Source organism: Callorhinus ursinus, unplaced genomic scaffold (assembly GCF_003265705.2).
Source record: "Callorhinus ursinus isolate GAN/ISIS: 27379988/994484 unplaced genomic scaffold, GSC_fseal_2.0 scaffold4, whole genome shotgun sequence".
NCBI classification, from domain to species: domain Eukaryota; kingdom Metazoa; phylum Chordata; class Mammalia; order Carnivora; family Otariidae; genus Callorhinus; species Callorhinus ursinus.
In genome coordinates, this window is record NW_027397066.1 from 55557195 (window position 1) to 55576731 (window position 19537).

The window sequence follows — 19537 nt, forward strand, 5'->3', positions numbered from 1 at the left end:
CCTTAGCGATTCATAAGCACATTAAAATTTGAGAAGCACCTTCTAATTCACTGTTCTGTGAAAATATCAAATAGGACAGAATTTCATTAATAAAAATTCTAAGCTCTCTTTTCTACTCCTTTCTCATATCCCATCCCAAACATTCTTTAGTTGTGGTCACTATTAGAAATTTTGTCTTTACCTTTCTACACGTTTTCTATGCACATACAAATATAAAAATGTAATTCATAAATTCTCAAAAGTTTACAAATCTATGAGGTAGGAATATAATTTGGGCACAAAATAATTAGTTGAGGCCTTTAAAAAATCATGGTCTAATAATGGATAATCTTAAATGAGCCCCTTGTTTCCAGTACTGCACACTTCGAAGTGTGTAATCTCATTTTTTTCTCTCACGTAAGACGTGGGTGTTATTGAACAGACGAGAACACTGAGGCACAGTGATTTTCCCCGGATAACAGCAGGTTAATGAGAGCCAAGATTTAAACTTACAATCTGACCCCAAACCCTTGCCTTGCAACCACCACTTATACCACTTTACTCAGATTGTGTGTTTTATTTTAGATCTCCAGAGACCTATTTACAGGCCCCTGAAGAATTTAAAAGGAATTTTTTCTAAATACAAACACAAAAGTAAACACAGTTTCCATATTTCCAGTGATATCATATATTCATACTAGACAACAACTTCCTGAAAATAACATTTTATTTCTGGGTGCCAAGGTTCTGTTCATACAATACCTGAGAGCAGTTACTAAGCATCCATTGTGAATCTTCTGGTAGGTTCCAAGTGACGTGTGGATTTCCAGAGAAAAACAAAAGTATCTTTCACATTTCTCGGTAGATTTCCTTCTGGAAGGTTAGCTCTTTGTCACATAGTTAAAGGACACTTTCCTAGAAGACTCACCGGCCATAAAGCCAAATGTTCCTGAGAGAATTGTGACAGACTAATTTTCGAACTTTATGTTCTGAATTATTGACTGTCTCATACAAGTGAGTCGTCCAAAGGAGGTGTGAGTCTGGACCAGACCATGCTGCAACAATATACATAACCTCGCATAGTAAAATTTACCACTTAGTAAGTTTTCAAAATCTATGTCTATTGCTATGATATTTCTTTTCATTTTTGTGCTAATTAGTTTTCCTAATAAGTATGAATTTAAGAAAGAAAAAATGTTTCCAATATTGAAAAACTGGAAAACAAGAAAGCTTTCTATTTAGTTGTCCCTTAACTAACCTATTTCCACTTTCATTTGTTTAGGGACTCCTGGAAGTTCAAAACCAATTGCATGATATTACTAGAGTGGCGTGCCTAAAATTGTCCTAGTTTATGTCTGTTTTTCTATTATAATTACTAAGAGCAGAACATTTCATTATTATGAATGTTCACTGTTGAATGATCAATTATATGTTCACCTTACATGTGACTCTCTTAAAAAAGAAGATTGATATTCAGGTAATAATCTCATTTTTTCTTTACTCATAGGGCAAAGGCCCATCCGACTATAAATGGTCCAAATATGTGTTTCAAATCTGAGCTTTATTTTAATGGCTGGAACTGATCAAATTTAACTGATAAAGCAAATGAAAAATATCAATAAAAGCAAGTGAATTTAGGCTAAAATTTTGCAGGACTTGGCATTGTACAAATCTACAATGAACACATGAAACCATATTTTCTCAAATTACAGTAAACAGTTATATTCTACAATGATAAAATGTTTTATTAAAAATTACAACCTAATTAACTATTTTCAATACCTAATTCAGACAATGTGGAGATAAATCCTTAACCATTAGGGATTATAGATAGAAAACTTTGGATTTTGAGTTCATGAGAAGTCCCATGGTAGATACACAAATTCACAGAGAGGTGCCTTGCCTAATGATGCAGAGTTTTAGATAGTTCTAAAAGTCTGATTGTTTCCTTTTGACGACAAAACTTAGTACTATCAAATATCTCCAAAAAGTATGGCCTCCAGACAGAACTGTTCATAGGTACTCTGCAGGTCCTGTTCAAATCTCTATTTTTGGACTATCAAAAATAATAAAATTATTTGCTTTTTGTGTGTTAATTACCCACCATTTTACTAGGCCAGTGATTTTTTCTTGCTCAACTTTTCTATCACCAGTATCTTGCCCAGTTTCTTCACCTCCATGAATAAATAAATGAATAAAAATAAATAAACAAATGAAGATACAGTAGCTTTTTATAAATCATAGTAGATTTTTTTATAGTGTGATACTGAGTAAGGCATAAATTAGTCAATCATTCTGGATACACTACTGAGAAAAGACAAAAATATGGCATTATAATGCAGCTGAGGATGCTTGTCGTCACTCCCTTGAATGAATCAGAGTACAGGCATACCTCATTTTGTGGATATTGCATTTTTTACAAATTGAAGATTTGTGGCAACCCCGAGTCAAGCAAGTCCATCAGCACCATTTTTCTAACAGCATTTGTTCGCTTCGTGTCTCTGTGTTACATTTTGGTAATTCTCACAATAATTGAAACTTTTCCCTTATTACTATATTTGAATTATTGCAATCTCATGATAAAATTTAAACAGATGAAGAATTGCTTCTAATGGATGAACAAAGAGAGTGGTTTCTTGAGATGGGATCTGCTCATGGTGAAGATACTGTGAAGACTGTTGAAGTGACAACAAAGGGTTTAGAATATTAATAAACTTAGGTGATAAGGTGGCAACGGGGTTTGAGAGGATTGACTCCAATTTTGAAAGAAGTCCTACTGTGGATAAAATGCTATCAAACAGCATTGCACATGACAGAAAAATCCTATGTGAAAGGAAGTGTCAACCGATGTGGCAAGACTGCTATAGCCACTCGAACTGTTGGTAACAACCACCTTGATCTGTCAGCAGCCAACAATATTAAGGCAAGACCCTCTTCCACCAGCCAAAGGATGATGACTCGCTGAAAGGTCTAATGATGGTTAGTGTTTTTTAGCAATTAAGTATTTTTTAAATTAAGATATATACACTGGTTTTTAAACATAATGCTATTACACACTTAACAGACAACAGCACCATGTAAACATAACTGCTATCTATATGTGCTGGAAAACCAAAAGTGTATTTGACTCGCTTTATTACAATATTCACTTTATTGCTGTGGTCTGGAACCCAACCTGTAATATTTCCAAGGTATGCTTGTAAATGGAAAATGCTAGTAGGGTGGGGGGATGGGTTAGCCTGGTGATGGGTATTAAAAAGGGCACGTTCTGCATGGAGCACTGGGTATTATGCACAAACAATGAATCATGGAACACTACATTAAAAACTAACGATGTAAAAAAAAAAAAGAAAAAGAAAACACTAGTAAGGGGCGCCTGGGTGGCTTAGTCGGTTAAGTGGCTGCCTTCAACTCAGGTCATGATCCTGAGGTCTTGAGATAGAGCCCCGCATCGGGCTCCTTGCTCAGCGGGAAGTCTCTCTGGCTGCAGCTCCCCCTGCTTGTGCACCCTCTCTCGCGCTGAAGAATAAATAAATAAAACCTTAAAAAAAAAAGAAAAAGAAAACACTAGTAAGTTGTTAAAATTGATCTGATGTAGTCAGCAAGGGAGATACTATGTCAAGAGAGCTTTAGCATGGAAAACCACAGCCTCCTCTGATTGCTGTTGTTGATAGACTGAACCACTCTGGTATTTCTTTTAACTCAGAATAATTTTCCTGTCTTACGACTGTGACTAGGCTGTAAATATCATTATAGTTTATTTTTTTAATTTTTAAAATATATAGTATGATTCATTTCTGGTAAAAACACACTGATAATCAACTGTAATAAATTTTAAAAACCCTCTCTATGTATGGATATTTTCTTCATCATATAATATTTTTTCTAAAATATATGATGCCAGGGCGCCTGGGTGGCTCAGTCGGTTAAGCGACTGCCTTCGGCTCAGGTCATGATCCTGGAGTTCCGGGATCGAGTCCCACATCGGGCTCCCTGCTCGGCGGGGAGTCTGCTTCTCCCTCTGACCCTCTTCCCTCTCGTGCTATCTCTCATTCTCTCTCTCTCAAATAAATAAATAAAATCTTTAAAAAAAAATAAATAAAATATATGATGCCAGTTCATTCTAGGAGTAGAATTAGGGATTAGAGAGAGGGACTTTCATTTTTTTTCCTTTTATTTACTTCAAAGGATGGAGAAATCACAGATATGGTTTACTTTTTGCAACATTAAAAATTTAATTCTTGAATAATTATTACTTTTAATTAAACAATATAATAACTCAATTACTGAATGCTATCACAACTAGTACTCCCAAAACAAGGCAAGCAAAAAATTATGCGATGTACTTAAAATGCCACCAAAATTTATAGGATAATTTTATTTCTTTTTTGGAAAAAAAGATCTGAGCACATACAGTGTAGGTTACCCCATAAAGTGAATAATTAAAATAGATAATATGTTACAAATTGAGTTTTAAAAGATGAAATAAATAATGAATTCTTCTCATGATCTAGTATGTTGATAAAAATGGAAAAATTTTGAAGGCCTTAATTTGTCCCAAGAGTTTTCTTTATAGGTACTGGATTTTTCAAAAGATAAAAAAGAGAATTTTATTGCCATATTGGTCTTTCCAATTATCCTTTTAACATAAAATCATGTTCCTATCATAACCATAAATCTAGAAATGTTTGTATTTTAATTTTGAATACTATTATTCTATTTCCTGTATAATCTGTTATCATAGTCTGAATCACTCCTTTGTTGGAAACTCTCCTCAGAATTTCTGGGGAGAGAAATTAGACTGAAAATTAATTTCCTATTTGAGAGAATTCTTAGAATTTAAATAAAACTATTGGTTGAACTGAAACCACAAAATTAGCATTTTACTAATCACTAGGTTTAAATAGCTGTGGAACAAAGACATCTGCCATCACCTTGATCATCAACCAAAGTTACTTTTTCTTCCCAGTCTTGGATTCAAGGTATTGTCTTTACATTTGGCAAAATTACTATGATTTCACATTGTCTAATCTTTCTTTCATTCTTCATTAAGATGCATTTGTAACTTTTCTATGTGTTTGCAAACACTGATACCTTCTTATGATATACTGGTAGCTTAGAGATACATTTGCAAATTTCGTCACCATCCATCTCAGATCTTTAGGTGAAAAATTAATATAGTATAAAGACCAAATCATTTTTGATGACTTAGTAACTAACACCTTATATATTGAAAAAGCAGATGCATAATTTCAGTAGAGACTTGTAGGAAGGTAGTTTGAATTATTTTGCCCAATTCCATGGAAACTCATTACGCAAAATAATTTCTGGTCTTTTTAATTACTGTAACAGAGACCATTTCTGGTACAGTGTTTCAAAGCCAGTTTTACTTCATATCATTTGGCTAACAAAATTAATTCTATAAAGGTGTGTCAATGATAGATGTAAAAGACTACTTTTTGTAAAGATGGTTTAATATGGATATTTGAAATGATGCAAATGGATAAAGATAGTAAATTCATTTTGGGTTTATAAATATACCTTCTTTACTAATATGTTTAGATTATACAGTTTGTAAACCGAAGCAGTATATATAAAAAATGTCAGTATTAGTTTGTTGAATGAGGCATAAACAAATTGCATGTATAACATCATTTATTTAAAAAATTTCTCTGTAAACCATTCTCCTACCACATTTAAGTATCAGTAGTTATAGATTATTGCAATTTGATGGATCTCTGGAAATCAAACATAACAAGACATCTGTATCTTATGATTCTGTCCAATCATCTTCATACAGTCATATCATGGATGTATCAGTGTAGCAAAACATGAAGTGATAGCTAGATTCTTTTAAAAATATAACTGATGGAGGTTAATAGTTTCTACATAATGCACTGATATCATTTCTCCTGAAGATTCTGAAAGAGCAGGATGCTCTGAAATAGATTTAAAGGAGGAAGACATTTTCCAAAATTTTCAGATAAAATTAAATGTTAGCTCTTACTGGACTTCAATTTATTACCCTCCTAGCAAATCTGATGATCTAGAGGGAAAAGTTTGGGTTTTTTAAAATTGTATTTAAATATTCATTATTCTCTATTCCTCTGACAAAACCATATTACCATATTCAAGAACCAAATGTTTTGTTTTAGAATGTTAGTGGATAAAAATATTGGTAACAAATTGGTATTTCTTAAAATAAGCACTGAACAAGATAACTGGAATCAGAAACTAAATTTATACTGAACAGCAAAATTTAAAAAATCATGTTAATTAAAATACCACTTCTCAAATGAATATATTTTAGCACAAATTTTCCTTTGTTGGAAAATCAAGGATTTATTTTTCATTTTATTAGAAGATCTAACTCCTTTTTTATTTCTCTTATATAGGCCTTGACAACCATGAGGTTTCTCATCCTTACCTGCCTTGTGGCTGTTGCTCTTGCCAGGCCTGTGAGTATAGTAGAGAATTTAGAAGCCTGTAGATTCTTGTTAGAAATGACCTGATATCTTATCAAACACAAAATATAGAGAATAATGATCTTAAAGCATGGGATGATCTCTAATTAAAGGCTTGGTATTAAAACTGTGGTAATGCTTCACAAGCCTTAACTCTAAACAAAATGTCTGATGTGAAATATAAGCACTACTCAATAAAAAAATTAAAAATGAAAAGTTAAAAAAAAAGAACGTATTCATAAGATACTAAATAAGAGCAAAGAATAGAATTAGGCTCTTTCCTTGGGTCATCACAGAATTAGCATAGTTGTAGACATATAATAGGTCTCAGTTTTCCTTACCAAATATAACATAAAGACACATGTTCCAGGGTGCCTGGGTGGCTCAGTTGGTTAAGCCACTGCCTTCAGCTCAGGTCATGATCCTGGAGTCCCGGGATCGAGTCCCACATCGGGCTCCCTGCTCGGCGGGGAGTCTGCTTCTCCCTCTGACCCTCTTCCCTCTCATGCTTTCTATCTCTCATTCTCTCTCTCTCTCTCTCTCTCTCTCTCTCTCTCTCAAATAAATAAATAAAATCTTAAAAAAAAAAACCTCTTAGTATTTAAAAAAAAAAGACACATGTTCCAGTGTCTTTACTTTTGGAAACAAAGTCAACCCTCATTTGAGACAGCCTGTGTCAACCAATTTTTTCCCAATATATAAAAAATGAGGCTGATTCTGCTGATTCAAAAGTCAAGTTATTGTGGTCACCGTAGACAATGAAACTAGATAATGTAATGAAAAGACCTTTCTTCTCAAAAATAATTTTTAAAAAAAGCTATTCTGTTAGTTACATGAAGCAACGTGTTATTCTGTTCCCTTGTGATGTGGAGCTAATGAAGGAGAGAGGAATAAATAAGGATTGCCTGATGAGAAAATAACTCATAAAATAATGATCTGGGGTATTTGGACATTGTAACTATCAAATACAGAAGCAAAAGTTTCTGAAGTGCTGACACATGATTTTATTGATGAGACTCTTACTCTCTAAATCCCCATTAGGATAATGAGGAATCACCAGTAACTGAACTTCTTACCCAGTAGAATTTTGTTTATGTTACACTCTAAGCACCAATAGAAAGAGGTCTCTGACTTAAAGTTAGGAAAAAAGATCCAAGTCCTCAGAAATGTGTCATTGGAGTAGTTCTTCTCTTGTCCTTTTACAAATGAAATGAATTAAGTTTCCTCAGAAAGCAGATTCTACCCCCTATTCCAAAGAAAACATCATATTGTTTAATGCTATCATTTAATCAACCTAAGTCTTGTCCCCAGAGTCAGAGTGCAGATTGAGAAAAATTTTTATATAATGTAGTTGATGATAAAAATAATAGCCAGACAAACATTTAATTAGGAAAGCATACATTTTACTCCACAAATTTCTAATGGTTTAAAATCACCTTTAGAGCTCTCAAGTAATATAAATAGTTCAGAAAACTAAGTAGCTTATTTATCACCTTGGATTAATTTAAACTAAGAATTTTTTTTAGTCTTTTTACATAGTTTTCTCAATTTTCTGCCATATTCTAAGAAAATGGCAAAAATAATTAAACTATTTTGCTTTGGTATTTGTTAATAAAAATTATGGTTCCTTTTTTTTCCTTTTTGTTCCCAGGGAAACTTGGTTTCAGATAAATTTAGCTATTAAAATATGAACCTTTCTTAAATGGCAATGTTTAAATTCATAGTATATGTGTATTGTGGTATTATTATTATTGTATTTTGATTGCTTTTTTTTGTTTTGTTTTACAATTCTCTATTATTTTTCACAGAAACTTCCTCTTAGACACCCAGAACTCATTCAAGTGAGTATTCTAGTCTATGTTCCAAGAACTCCCTCCAAATATGGAATTTAAGTGATGATGTATTGATAACACATTGACGCTAGACCTGTTCCTCTCTTCTCTATAAAACAGTTTCACATTCACTGAGACACAATAACTTCAGTTCATGTGCTGACAAATTTTGATTTGTTTTCACAAACTTTGTTAGAGAAGGGGGCACATGGACTTAGATAAAAATTTGTGGTTAATAAAAACCTAATTCAAGAGAAATAATTAAACAGAATATGTTAACATGATTTATTTTAATGTATTCTTGCTTCCTTCTCTTCTGCTTGCACTCTAACATGTGATTTATAATTTAATTTCATTTTGCACACCAGATCTTGAATTAGATACCTCTACCACATGTTTCTGAAAGAGCCATTGATCCTTCACTGTGTCCACTGATTGAATAATACCTTTTTATTGACTTTTTTTATTCTTTGCAGAATGAACCAGACAGCGGAGAGGTAAGGTTCTTGCTCTACCCTCCTTCCAGCCCCCAACAATTTTTGTTAGCTGTGATGAATGGTGAATGTCTTCTTCACTCCAGTTTTTATTCATCTTCAAATGTTTCCACGTACTCAGCTACTTTACTCTCTCAAAACTCTGTTTTGATTAAATCCTTATTTAATTCCTCCTTTAACATTTTGTTAAGCATAGACTTACTAAATCTTTAGGCCTGGTCAAAAAGGAATCCCAATAGGGTGTCTCTTTAGTTTTAAAAAATTAGATCATAAAACCAAAACTAATTATCTTTTCTTCTACCTAAGAAATATGTTGGTTTACCTAATTAAAATTGATAACTTGCATTCAAATGGACAAACATGCTCCTTTTGGGTATGTTTTCCTTTTTTTTTTTTTCATCATTTACAATTTAATTCTACAGGAAGTTCTCAGAGAAAGACAGTTTCCCAGGTTTGCCCTGGTGAGTATTATCCTTTTATTCTTCTTAAAAGACAAACACGTTTTTCGGGGACATTTACTTTAATTTTGGTTTATAAATGTATTTTTTCACTTGGCTTGATCAAATCTTCCCTTCATTCAGTCACCCAGGCACCCACAAAGAATATTAAAACCATATATTCAAATATTAAAGAGCTGTTTTAAATTTTAATCTGTACCTGTGCATTTGCCTCTGTGCAAACACTCATGCTTTCCTTTGCATAACCTAGTCAGGACACATAATTTCCATACACATTCTGACGGAACACTCTCTATCTCTAAATAATACCATTTTATGTATTGTGTTTTCTATAGTTTTGTGACTTAATTGTCAAATAAAACATAAATAGAAATTTTACTTCAAGACCACTATTTTAAAAGTTTGATAGGCAACCCAACTTTGCTTGAGTGATTTTTAACATAATTTTTCTTTCCTTCTTTCTTTCTTTCCTTTTCTTCTTTCTCTCTTTCTCTCTTTCTTTTTTTCTTTTTTTTTTTTTTTCTTTCTTTTTTTCTTTCTTTTTTTTTTTTTTCTTTCTTTCCTTCTTCCCCGCCCCCATCTCTCTCTTTCTTTTTTCTTTCTTTTTTTGTAGCCTACATCAAGAGAGATAAGAGAGGTAAGGAAATCTCCACAAGATACACTGTCAAGTTAACCAAGAGGAGCAAGTGTTGTGCTGTCCACTTCTTTATTGCTTTTTTATGGAAATAGGCTTATTGAACCAGACAGATGAGATCAAGAGAACTCAGAACTATGACTAAAACAAGATGAAAGATAACAATAAAATGTAGTGGGACAAATTTTTTTTTGTTATTTAAGTGCATATTTACATACAGCTTAGGCAAAGAAAGCTTAGCAAAGAGAAACTAATGTTAGAAGTGATATAGCAAGAAATATTAGTACATTCATAAAAAACATATTTATTTTTTAAGTTGCAGCAGCACAATGCAAGGTACATTTTCTTATAGATGTTCATTCATTTATGTCCCTGTGCATGAATGTTGTTTCTCTTTTCTTTTTTATCCCTCAGGCTTACTTCAGTGAACTGAGCCAGGTAAGGAACACCAATGATATTTAAATTATTTTAAAAGTTTGTCCTTTCAAAAATAGATTTTATAAGCTATTGATTTTATTGATTCCAGCAGAGAGAACGTCTGAGAGAAAAACAGAATGATGTACTAAAGTACCAAAAACTTTCTTTAAATAGTATGGCAAAAAAAAATGTAGTCTTGCAATAGGAAAATTGTCTTAATTCAGGAAAAAAAAATAGTTTTTCCATGGCATTTGTAGTTTCCTTGAATTTTTAGTCAGACATTCAAAATAACTAATGAATTTTGCGGAGAATTCTAAAGAATACTGATTTTATTGTTTTATAGCTATGAGGCAACAAAATATTAGTATGAATGAATGGATGGATGAAGGAAGGAAAGAAGGAAAGAAGGAAGGAATGTGTGCATGTGTGGATGCACTAAGGACTGGTCAATTATTTGTACTTGTTGCCAAAGCTGAAGAAATGCTTCATTCAGGCTATTACATAAAACAATATATCTGTTCCAAAAATGTTTTACATAGTCACAATTGATTATTCACTTTATTTAAACATGATTTTTAAAATCTGGATTGTCTACTAGATTTTTAATAGATTTAGTATTAAGAGAACACACAGGTGCTCAAAATTTATAAAATAAATATATCTCCTATCCTTCATACCCAAATGATTATCTTTTCTTGACACAATACTAAGAATAAATCAACTGAGGAACGATCCTTTGTTTTAAAACTATTTGGTAATTGTTATTTTACATTTGAATATTTATCATGAAACATAAAATTAATTCTTTTCTCTTTTCCTAAGGGACAGGCCGTGGAATACCCTGAGGTAAGACACCTTTATTTTTATAAACACCGCCCTTATATATCATACGCAGTATTTGCTGTCGGCTTTATGTTAGCAAAACTATCTTCTCAAAGTGAGCAAGATTAAACTTCTCAGTTTAGTAAACAGTACTATTATATCCAAGAATGTACAATTCAACTTTATTTTTATCAGAAAAATCCACTTTGCATCATACTCCACCATATACCTGTGCTTATTTTAATAACAAAACATTTAAGTTATTGGGTAAGTTATTACCCTCTTCCCTCCATATATTTTAAATAAAATTGACACTCAAAAAAATACATTATATTGGTCCTGAAGTTTTTTAACCTGCTTTTCTCAAACCTGAAACCAATAGTTAGCAACCCAGGATGAAAATGTACAACTAGTTTCCTTCCAATTGTAAAAGTCGCATGATCAGTAACACTGGTTTTCTTTTTCTTAGCAAAAGCAATCTAGCAGCAGTTCATCAAGTGAGGTAAATGATTTTGATGTTAATTCAATATCCCAATTAGTCAGGAAACATTTATGAAAGCTTGTTGTACCAGAAAGGTTACCTATTTTATAAGGTCTCATTGTACAAGGTGCTATGTATATGGCTTGATTCTAATTTTAACACATGGGACTATTAGCCCAGCAGACTTAAGAAAGAAATTATTTGTCAGAGACAAAATTACAGAATTGTTTTTGGGCAAACAATCATATCTGGCCATCTGTGGTGTCCAAACATTTTTTTCTAGTTATTTTGCCCTACCAGATTTTGGTAGAACTCAATCTTGTCATTAAAAATTATAATAATGATTATGCTTCTAAATCAATTATGTAAACATGTTATATCCTGTGTAGAAATCAACCAATTCTAGGTTAATTAATCACAAATCTTTGCCTCTTGGTATCCCAAAGAAAAAAAAATTGCAGGCATAGAAGGTGTTGAGGTCCTGCTGTTAACTTCGGGAGACTTTCGCCCAAATTGCAAAATAAAACAAACCCAATTATGTGGAGTTTCTGTGAATTCAGTAAAGGTGAATATTTTATATCCACCTTCAACATTCTGAATAACCTCCCTGGTGAAAGCACAGAGAAGAAAAAAGGAATTATTGACATAACATGTATCTCAAATTATTCACCTTCTCTCAGTTATGCAGGAATTTGTGGCTAAAATCAGTTAACCACAGTTATTTAGTAATAGTATTTTATTTATTTTTAATTAGTATTAGTATTCTACCTTAATTAGTATTCTTACCTTAAATATAAACTAATAAGTCATAAAATTAAAAGTGTGCCTATTTCTATTTTTTTGAAGGAAGTTGTTCCCAATAACACTGAGGTGAGATATGTTTGTTAAATTTAAAATATACAATTATCCAAGATGCGTCACAATTTACTTAAACAAATTATATATATTACATATATATAATATATATATATATTGTTTGTTTGTTTGTTTAGCAGAAGCAAATTCCAAGAGAAGACACACTCTACCAACACTACCTGGTAAAATTTCATTAAAAGCTTATCAAAGGCAAATGTACCAAGGAATAAGAATGTTATATTGATAAATTATTTCTCCTTGTTATCTGCTAAAATTTAACCCATAGCAAGTATGTCTGATGGACTCTAGATATTGGCTGATTCCTCTATGAAAATAACACTAACAACTTTTTTATCCCTGGTATTTAATTCACACTTTCAGTTGAATATTTGTGTTGTATAGTCTGTCTTGGATCTGAATAGCCTAGTATTTAAATGACAGTCTGTAGATTTGGCCAGACTTGAATTTGCCCCTAAGTTTTACCTTTTCCCAGCATGTGATGTTGGACAGTCTGCTTATCTCCTGTAAGTCTAAAATCTAAATTCTAAAATGACAATAATAAATATTAAATGATGTGAGAGCAGTTAATACAATCCAGAGTGTAAAGTAAATGATAAATAAATGTGGCTAATATCAGAAACATCATCATTTTTTCCCCAGTTCATCTAATATTTTTATTTCATTTGACCAAGGTTAAATCTTTGGTCAGAAAGCAAAAATCATTTTTAATTTTGTTAGTAATTCTGACACAAGATACTTTATAAGTAAAATTGCCTGAATACTCACTTATATGTAACTGTACTTTAACTTATTTTAAGTTTAAAATAAGTTAAGAAAGTAGTTTTTCTAATGTTTTAAAAGGAAATAATTGATTTAGTCCAAATTATTTGCGGTAGAAATAACACTGAAATAGGATTAATAGTTCCTCATTCTTTACTTCTGGGAAAAGCATCGTAGGATTCTAGCTTCATTACTTGAAAATGATGGGGTTGTACTGAATGGTATCCAAGCAACTGAGAATATTTTTTCTTTTGAATAGGAACAGCTTCGTAAACTGAGCAAATACAACAAACAACAGCTGGTAATATTTTATTTATTATAATACAAAATCATATTCTGCAGAATGAAATTACATTAAATTTTAAGTTGGGTTCACTTCAAAAGATGTATTCATTTTCCTCAAGAAATTATTCTAGCCTTGGTAGTTGATAATAATTGAAAAACTATTCATATGATCGCCTATATATTTACTGTCAAAACCATTTTTTTCTATTTATGCCCAGACTAATTTTGTCTATCCTATCCATAATTAGTAACCACGGCGAAACTTACTTTGACTAAATTCCATTACGAATCCTTTTATATTCTCTGTGATGATGCATTATATTCAGGACTTAATCATGTGTTTATTTTCCGAAGGCCAGTCCTGGTTGGGAACTCTATATAAATATTCCTGCTCATGAGAGCACAGAATGTGCCAAATAAACTTTCCATTTAAGGAAACAGTATAGACTCTGTAGGAGGAATCGGAAGTCCTAAACATTCAAATTGTTTTTGTCAAAGCTCTCTAAGAAAGGATGGTCAACTCACTGATATGAGGAATTCTTAATCTCAGGAAACAAACTGAGGGTTGCTGGAGTGGTGGGGGGTGGGAGGGATGGGGTGGCTGGGTGATAGACACTGGGGAGGGTATGTGCTATGGTGAGCGCTGTGAATTGTGTAAGACTGATGAATCACAGATCTGTACTTCTGAAACAAATAATACAACATATGTTAAGAAAAAAAAGAAGAAGATAGCAGGAGGGGAAGAATGAAGGGGAGTAAGTTGGAGGGGGAGACGAACCATGAGAGACGATGGACTCTGAAAAACAAACTGAGGGTTCTAGAGGGGAGGGGGGTGGGGGGATGGGTTAGCCTGGTGATGGGTATTAAAGAGGGCACGTTCTGCGTAGAGCACTGGGTGTTATGCACAAACAATGAATCATGGAACACTACATCAAAAACTAATGATGTAATGTATGGTGATTAACATAACAATAAAAAATTTAAAAAATGCAAAAAAAAAAAGAAAGGATGGTCAAGTTGAACTTAATTGTCTCTGGACTTGTTTCCTTATGTGTGTGAAATGGAAATATAGTTATTCTCGCTTCCTGGTGTTATTCTGAATATTGAATTAGCAATCACCTACTCAGCTAGCCCTGAGTCTGGCTTGTAGCAAGTCCAATAAAATGTTCATTCCTTCTCCTCCTGCACCAACTTCTCAGTCTTTATAAAATTTGCTGTGCTCATGAACTTTTGAAAACATTATGAAGGTTTTTTTTTAATCAAGATGTGCATTTGAACTATAATGCCTTAAACTCTTTATGCTGAGTGTATGAATAGATCAAAAACATATCAATCAGCACACCATTTAGTTTTGATCCTTTTGATTATTAAAAAGTCATTCACTTGGGAGAAAAAAAAAACACCTTACTTTTAGTTACAACAAATCAACTTAATTAGGACTTTAGGGGAAAAGCCCTATCCTAGTTTAGCAAAATTACCTTTTTCATTTTCTTCTGTTATGAATGTAGGCAGAGGAAAGCCAATAATGAATTAAATTTGGACCTCAATTGTTAATCTTATATCGGTGTCCAAGTTGCTTGTGTTTAAAATAAAGTCCAAATAAATTTAAATATATCAGTACCCCACTGGAATTCACCATTACTGATCTAAGAAATTACTGGAATGATATATTTTACTATTTTAGCTATGATATGGCTAAGCGGTAACCTTTCACAACTATTATTACTATCCTGGTCTTGCTAATGGGATTCATCGTATTTCATGGTTGTATCGTCAGTGCTTAGCATATTCATCCCTGAATGAATGAAAGTACTTAGTAAATGTTTGTTATTCATAAATGAATAAACTCAATATACTAAAATAAAACGTTTTCTCTTCCTTAGGAAGCTATCCATGACCAGGTAAGATTATTTATTAAATCTAGAATACTTTTATATTTCCTTCATGTGTTATGTTTTTATAATATGTGCTTCTCTTTTTTAAAAGAAATATATCTCGAGAGAGAAGTTGTTCTACTAACCATACCTGATAATATTTAAAAATTTACCAAAGATCAAATTTAAATAAATGATTAATAAGTAGCCATGAACAGAAAAAACGTAGTCTTAGAAAATTGGTAGGTTATTTTCTCCCAGTATATGAACCTTACAAATTATTTTTCCAAACTATAGTAATCCTAGCCTTACTTGAATATTTTTTCTGACGTTGAAAAATAAAAAGTGTTTTGCTACTTCTTGATAATTCTGGCATAGAATACAGTTTACCCTAAATTTCACAGATGATGCTATGTTCTTGGTACATTGTAAAATGAATGTGTTGTACCAGATGTCTAAGTAATTCAGAATGTACTTTATTTCCTTTTATACAGCAACAACTTCGCAGAATGAATGAAAACAACCTCCTCCAACTGGTAATATTTTGTTTAATAAATTACACAGGATTAATATACTGTCAAATTTAAATATGTTTGTTTTTAAAAAGCCTCATACTTTGGAAGTGATTGTTTTCTTCTCCAGCAGTTATTTCTCACTCCCAACTTCAGTGATAATTTATATTAATTGATCTGAGAGATTAGAACTACTTCTCACTATTCTTTGGAATGGGAGCTGTGCCAGTCTGTGTCTCAGCTGATGGGAACAATGTATTTATAGTCATAAGGACTATGAAGTGTTAATCTCCATGGTTACATTAATTTCTCTTCTAACATATTTCTTAATTTTATAGCTTTATGTCCATGATCTGTTTCTAAAATTCAGTTTAGGGCCACCTGGGTGGCTCAGTCAGTTGAGTGTCTGCCTTTGGCTCGGGTCATGATCCCGGAGTCCTGGGATTGAGCCCCACATCGGGCTCCCTGCTCAGTGGGGGGCCTGCTTCTCCCTCTCCCCCTTCTAATGCTCTCTCTCTCAAATAAATCAGTGGAATCTTTAAAAATAAAATAAAATAAATAAAACAAAATAAAATTCAGTTTATATTTAAGAATCTCAAACTCTCAAACTGGTTGACACACTTTTCTTCTGAAGAAACCATCTGGAGAGATACTGAATGTCTCTGCCAAAATACTCTCTGATCTTGTTTTCTCATCTGTGAAATGAGATTGTCAGTAATACCTAACAGATGCCAGTTTTTCCCCTGCCCTAAATTCCATTGATTCCTCAGGGTTCCTAGGGATTCTGATTTCATTTTTAAGGCAATAAGCAGATACTATGACCTATTTGTTGCCATAACAGTTCTGATTCCTGTGAACAGTCAGGTTAATTCCATACCAGCCGTGGAGCCCTCCAACTACTACTTGCTATTTAGTGACTCTTATAAAGATTGTTGAGGATGTCCCATATGTCTCAGAAGAAATTGACTCCAGTTATTATGATTGGCAAAATCAGCGTTGCTTCCCAAATCTCTAAAATGAAAAGTATTTCAAACAGGTTGCTTCTTCCAACTTTGAAGCTTCGTTCAGATTTCGAAAGTAACTTTGATTCTTTTTCTTCCCAGAGAGCTCACAATCATCTCTTGTGTTGTTAATAGCCATGTCAGAAATGAATGAAATGATTCATTTTCAGAGATTCAAAACAGCAATTGTTCATACATTGTTGCTTTTCAATGGTCTTTCCTTCTAGCCTTTCCAACAATTCTACAAACTTGATGCTTATCCCTTTGCTGCTTGGTATTATCTTCCACAAATCATGCAGTTTATTGCTTATCCACCATCCTACGACATCACTAAACCCATTGTCTCTGAGAACATTGAAAACGTTGATGTTGTGCCAGAGTGGTGGTAAGTTCATTTAAATTACTGCATATTGATGTTCTACCAAAAGACATAAAAGAAAATCACTTACAGAACATGCCATAGAAACAGATGTAGAATCAACATGGCAAATCAGTGTTTAGTGCTTCATAATGAAATGGAAAATTGATAATATTTTCTGTGGCATCTATGGCTAATGTTAACCCAATAGATCATGTGGAGCAGTGCTATCTATTCTGTAAGTGAAACTCATTCTTGATGAGGGTAGAAAAAAAGGTTTTTCTCCAAATTAAAAATATAAAGAATTCTGATATAGAACCCAATTTTATTCTCCTTGCACCTTTATTAATCTTTGAATGCCTTTCTTTTGGTTATACCCATGATATACATAAGGATAGAACACAGATTTTGGTATCCACTTAAAATAATATAACGATGTTTATTTTTCTTAACTCTGAAGGTGATTAAATATAGTCATCTTTGCAAAGTATAGTGTTGGGAAAATAGACACAGAAAATGAGTAGCAGCCATTTTTTGAGCTAATAACGTTTTATTGCTGACTACCTTGATCACATAATTTTAACAATTTTTGTTCTTTCAGAAAAATTAAGAATTCCCAGGAACTCCACAATTATGGCTGTTGGTAAGTTTGGAAATTACCTGTCTAACCATTAATCCCATTTCCATTTGAAGACAAAGTACAAAGATATGATTGTAGGCTATAATTCTTTTTCTTTTTGCTGATGTCTAGCTACTTGTGAACACATTAGAAGTTAAATAATCACATTGGCTTAGAAATTTGCAAATTTTTGTTTCCTGGTCATACTAGACTTAAACAGCAACTTAAAAATTATCTAATTTTATCTAATATAATTTATCATATTGAAATTCCTATACAAGTATAGGAGTATGGATGTTATTAATTTTCTATGAAGATGTGACTTTGAGACGCAGGTGAACCCAACAGTTGTACCCTGTTCTTTGTGATCACTGCAGTAGAAATCCTTAGCAAGTCACATAATGAAACCAAATGATTATCTCTCAACAGGCAAACAGACTGATACATCAATAGATTTTTTTAAAATTACCTTCATCTTCTATATTGGAGCTTTTAGCTGTGTGTGCATGTGTGCATGTATGTGTGTTTCCCTTCACAATAGTGGGAACTTCCTTTTCAACAGATCAAACTAAAGAAAATGATAAAACTCTGACCCATATGAAAGCTTTTTCTTCTAATTGCCTTGCCATATCTTTTATATTACTGCAAAGGAAAATACTACCTAGTAAAAGAATTTTCAAAACTTAAAAATTAGGAGCAATGGATATATTTGTCAGTAACAGGAAAACACAAATAACATTGTGAACTTTATTTTAAAATGAAGAGAAAATGACAATTAAAATATGCATATCATAAAAGTGTCTCTTCAACTCTAAATATGTAGTATAGCTAACCACATATTTCCTTTTCTATTTACAGATGTGACTGAAAATTCCATTCTCTAAATTTCTCCCATCTACCATGTAAAACCATCCTATCCAAAGGCTTCGACTGTTATTTTAGAATAGGACAATCCCAAATTGAGGACAATGTTTCTTTTTCAGTTCTCTACTGTATATTACATAGAATTATCATTATTTTCCTTAAGCTAAATTTTCCTAACAGTTTATTGTCTAAATTCCAGTTGTATCATGCCAGTATGAAGGTCACTGAAACAGAGGGTATTGAAGTCTTTACTAAGTTTCTATTATGGAAATTTTGTGTAAAAAGTCTTTGAATGGCTTCTTCTGTAAGTACCATCATTCCCTATAATTGTGTGCAGTGACTGAGATTTTTTTCCTTTTTTTCCAATAAATTACAATTTTAAAGCACAGTCCATATTTTCTGTCATTATTCCATTCACCAGCATTTACACAATCCTTTTAAGAGTGTGTATATAACATTTTGTTTTCACCAAATTTATTATGATACGTTCAATCACATTTTAATGAAACAAAGTTAAAATGTCACTTTTGACTGATGCTGGCAAATTATAAACGTGGTTCAAGATCATTCATTTGAAGTCAGTTGTTTACGGACTATTTCCCATGAGGACATCCCACGTCTCTGTGGCATTCGTGAGTGCACTGGGAATTTGAATGAGCCGGTTATACAATTTATTAATGCCATCAGGACCTATTTGGGCCCAACCCACCTGATTATAACTGAGTTTATAGGTAGGTAGACTAGGTCATAACCATTTAAAGAGTCACCTCAGCACACACAGTCACCCAGTAGCTGGGGTGGGCTCTTC

At 32.6% G+C, this 19537-nt stretch overlaps 1 protein-coding gene and 1 long non-coding RNA gene across 2 annotated transcripts; both read left to right on the plus strand.

Moving 5' to 3' along the window:
* The first annotated feature begins 2719 nt into the window (after positions 1 to 2719).
* Positions 2720 to 6420, plus strand: LOC141372467 (uncharacterized). Its single transcript, XR_012377728.1, has 3 exons — positions 2720 to 2958; positions 4877 to 4961; positions 6375 to 6420. It is a non-coding gene; the product is annotated as an uncharacterized lncRNA (long non-coding RNA).
* Positions 6421 to 7201: 781 nt separating this feature from the next.
* Positions 7202 to 19110, plus strand: LOC112835593 (alpha-S1-casein). The gene is made up of 13 exons (XM_073891256.1): positions 7202 to 7216; positions 8752 to 8772; positions 10276 to 10299; positions 11101 to 11124; positions 11570 to 11602; positions 12428 to 12451; positions 12577 to 12618; positions 13476 to 13517; positions 15385 to 15402; positions 15870 to 15911; positions 17116 to 17273; positions 17848 to 17889; positions 18724 to 19110. Coding segments are annotated over exons 1-12 (444 nt in total). The 3' UTR covers positions 17849 to 17889; positions 18724 to 19110.
* The last annotated feature ends 427 nt before the right edge of the window (positions 19111 to 19537 follow it).